The 2,758-nt window shown below is 36.3% G+C and overlaps 1 protein-coding gene across 1 annotated transcript in view; it reads left to right on the top strand.

Annotated features, from left to right (window-relative positions):
- Positions 1 to 1,556: 1,556 nt before the first annotated feature.
- Positions 1,557 to 2,758, top strand: part of LOC107676353 (CD276 antigen homolog) — a 21,119-nt gene continuing 19,917 nt past the window's right edge. The window contains exon 1 of the mRNA XM_016470875.1: positions 1,557 to 1,660. Coding sequence (XP_016326361.1) covers positions 1,650 to 1,660 — 11 coding nt within the window. The 5' untranslated portion in view covers positions 1,557 to 1,649. The remainder of the gene's footprint in view (positions 1,661 to 2,758) is intronic.

Here is a 2,758-nt window from a genome sequence, read left to right on the forward strand (position 1 = left end):
TATATATATATAGATATATAAGAAATACAGAAATTAATTTTAAAATACTCGTAAGCAGACTACAGTTACTTTTTTATTGAATGCATGATTACATATTCACACAACAGCAATAAATTATTAATAATTTATAGATTCTCCCTAATTCCTCTTTTTCATCTTTTAAATGTTCCTTTCTAAATAGCCTAGCACTAATATACATTCAGAAAGTCCTCCAGTTTTGTGGACATTCACACCAGTCACTAGTCAGGTGGCTACACAGCATTTGACCACTGTATTTACAAAAATCATTTCAATTTTAAGAAGTGTTTTCTCAACATTTCAACATTGCATCAACTATTGATGAAAAACATTCATGTTTATTTGACTTATCACTCAGTAGGTTATTTGTATTACTGTCTTGGGAAGACTTTTGTCTTTCAAACACATAAAAAATGCACAAATTCACGTTATTTTAAAAGGGTTTATATTTTAATTTAGCATTTTTTTATGATTTCATTCATTATTCGATTTTCACTCGTGAACCCCCTGCATTTCCTTCACAAGCCCTTAGTTTGGTAAACCTTGACGTAATGTAATGTTTAATGCACTTTATGTTGTTAAAAACAATGAATGGAACATATTTTCTTTTTCTTTGCATTTTTATTTAAATTTGGGACAAGATTATCCTAGTTAAATCAATGTGATAAATGAGTTTGGTCAAAAGTAATCTAAAAAGTAATTAAAAAGTAGTCCGATTATATTACCTAAAATGTGTATATGTGTGTGTGTGTGTGTGTGTATATATATATATATATATATATATACAGAAATTAATTCATCCAGTTTATTAGCAACAAAGCGTGAGTGTTCAATTAATGATTATGCTTAGCCTAATGTAAATTGTCCACATTTAAACATCAGTTTAGCACTTTTATTTATATAAATGAACGTAGATGTATTATATACACATATAGCCTATATTAAATAAAAGCATGCTACTTTATATTTTATTTATTCACAGAAGTACATGCCATCAACCCATAAAACTCCTCTAAATACCACGACTCAAGTTTGGTCTGTTTGATGACGTTGCAGAGTGTTCCAGATGAACACTTTTTGTGAAGTACTTTACTTCAAGGGATACCCCGTGTTCAGAGAACACTACTGAGTAGGAAACACGCCAATCGGAACGCAGCTGTAGTTTTAATGTTCACAGTACCGCCGCTCCCTATACGCGGATGCGCAGGACACCCCATACCAAGGGATGCACCCATTCGACCAGCGGCACTGGCTGTTTTTCACTGTTTGAATCATAAAAGGGCGGTACGCGGCAGTCCGAGTCATTTTTGGGAGCCGGTTCTTTTGAACGGTCCAAAATGATTCAACAGTTTTTAAAATTTTTTATCTTTTGCTATTTTAATGACCCCACTATATAATTTTATCATACACGTGTCTTGAAGTACATGCTCAACCACACTGGAATAAAGCCACAGACACTTGCGGACTGTTTTGTTTTGCATGTTCACTGAGTGGGTAACTTTAAGATTCGATTAAAAAAAAAAAAAAAACCGAACCGTTTACCAGATCTCGTGGAGAATCGGAAACAAAAATAAGCAGTGAAAACGACAAGACGCAACTGCAGGTCATTCTTGAAGATAGGTACTCGAGCCATGGTATTAAGGTAAGCATATGTATGTTCGTTCACAAGTAAACACGCACGCCACATGTGACAGATTTGAGGTTCAGCGTCGCTGATCGGGAGAGTTGAAAATGGAGTTTGACACTTTCTGTTCCCCATCGTGGCTGGCGCGGTGTTTGGTCTTTTTATCGCAGATTCGCAGACCAAGCAGATGTAATATTTATCGGGAAACAGACTTTTACATGTATGAGTTTTACGTTTTAACGAAGTAGGCCTATCTGTATTTAAAAAAAAAATAAAGTTGGCGATAAGCCAGTATTATTTAAATACTAAAGTGGGGTTTATACAGGCCCATCCTCAAAGCATGGCTATTGGAGCTATTAGAGCTGAGAAGGTAATTTCTCAGTCTAGAGCAGAATGTCTTAAAATAAATAAAAAAAACGCAGATACAATACACAATGTTATTTTATTTATTACTTTTTTTCTAGTAGGCTAACTGAATCTATCGAATAGGATTGTTACATCACCTATAGATGGGCAATAACAAAAGACGGATGACTAATGCTCTGTACCAGCTTCTGCTTTCAGTTTAAAGGGTCATGAAATCCCCCGTTTCAGCACTGATTCGTTCTCACCTAGTCTCAGCCTCAGACGTCACGCCCACGGACCGTTGGCTAAACGTCTGATGCATATGGGACACAAAAGTGGAAACACTTCAGGAGTTTCGAAGTTGTCATCGGATTGGTTGAATTCTACAGGATTTAGGAGACGTGTGTGTCTTTAACGTTCCGTGATGCCGTGACGCCAAACCCCCTCACGAAAGAAGAAAGCCGTAGTGTTTACAACTGTGACCACGAGCACTTATCAGGATCAGCTAAACGCTGGAGTTTCAAAAGTATGTGATTTAAAGTTCGCGGCATAGAATCTTTAAAATATGTCCAAGAGTTTTACACACCGGTCTGTTATTGTGGCGACATTACCACGCCCCGAAACTATGGGATTACAATTCTGCCACAATTCTGCACGCGAAAGATCGCACGTGCGCGAACTGAGTTTTGTGGAGAAAATGTTTGTCTCGCAAAGAAGAAAGTATTTCAAGCGCACGAAAATCAATTTTGCATTTAAAATAAGTTTTTGGAT

The sequence above is a fragment of the Sinocyclocheilus anshuiensis genome, unplaced genomic scaffold, assembly GCF_001515605.1.
Source record: "Sinocyclocheilus anshuiensis isolate Anshui unplaced genomic scaffold, SAMN03320099.WGS_v1.1 scaffold4015, whole genome shotgun sequence".
Lineage (NCBI taxonomy): Eukaryota > Metazoa > Chordata > Actinopteri > Cypriniformes > Cyprinidae > Sinocyclocheilus > Sinocyclocheilus anshuiensis.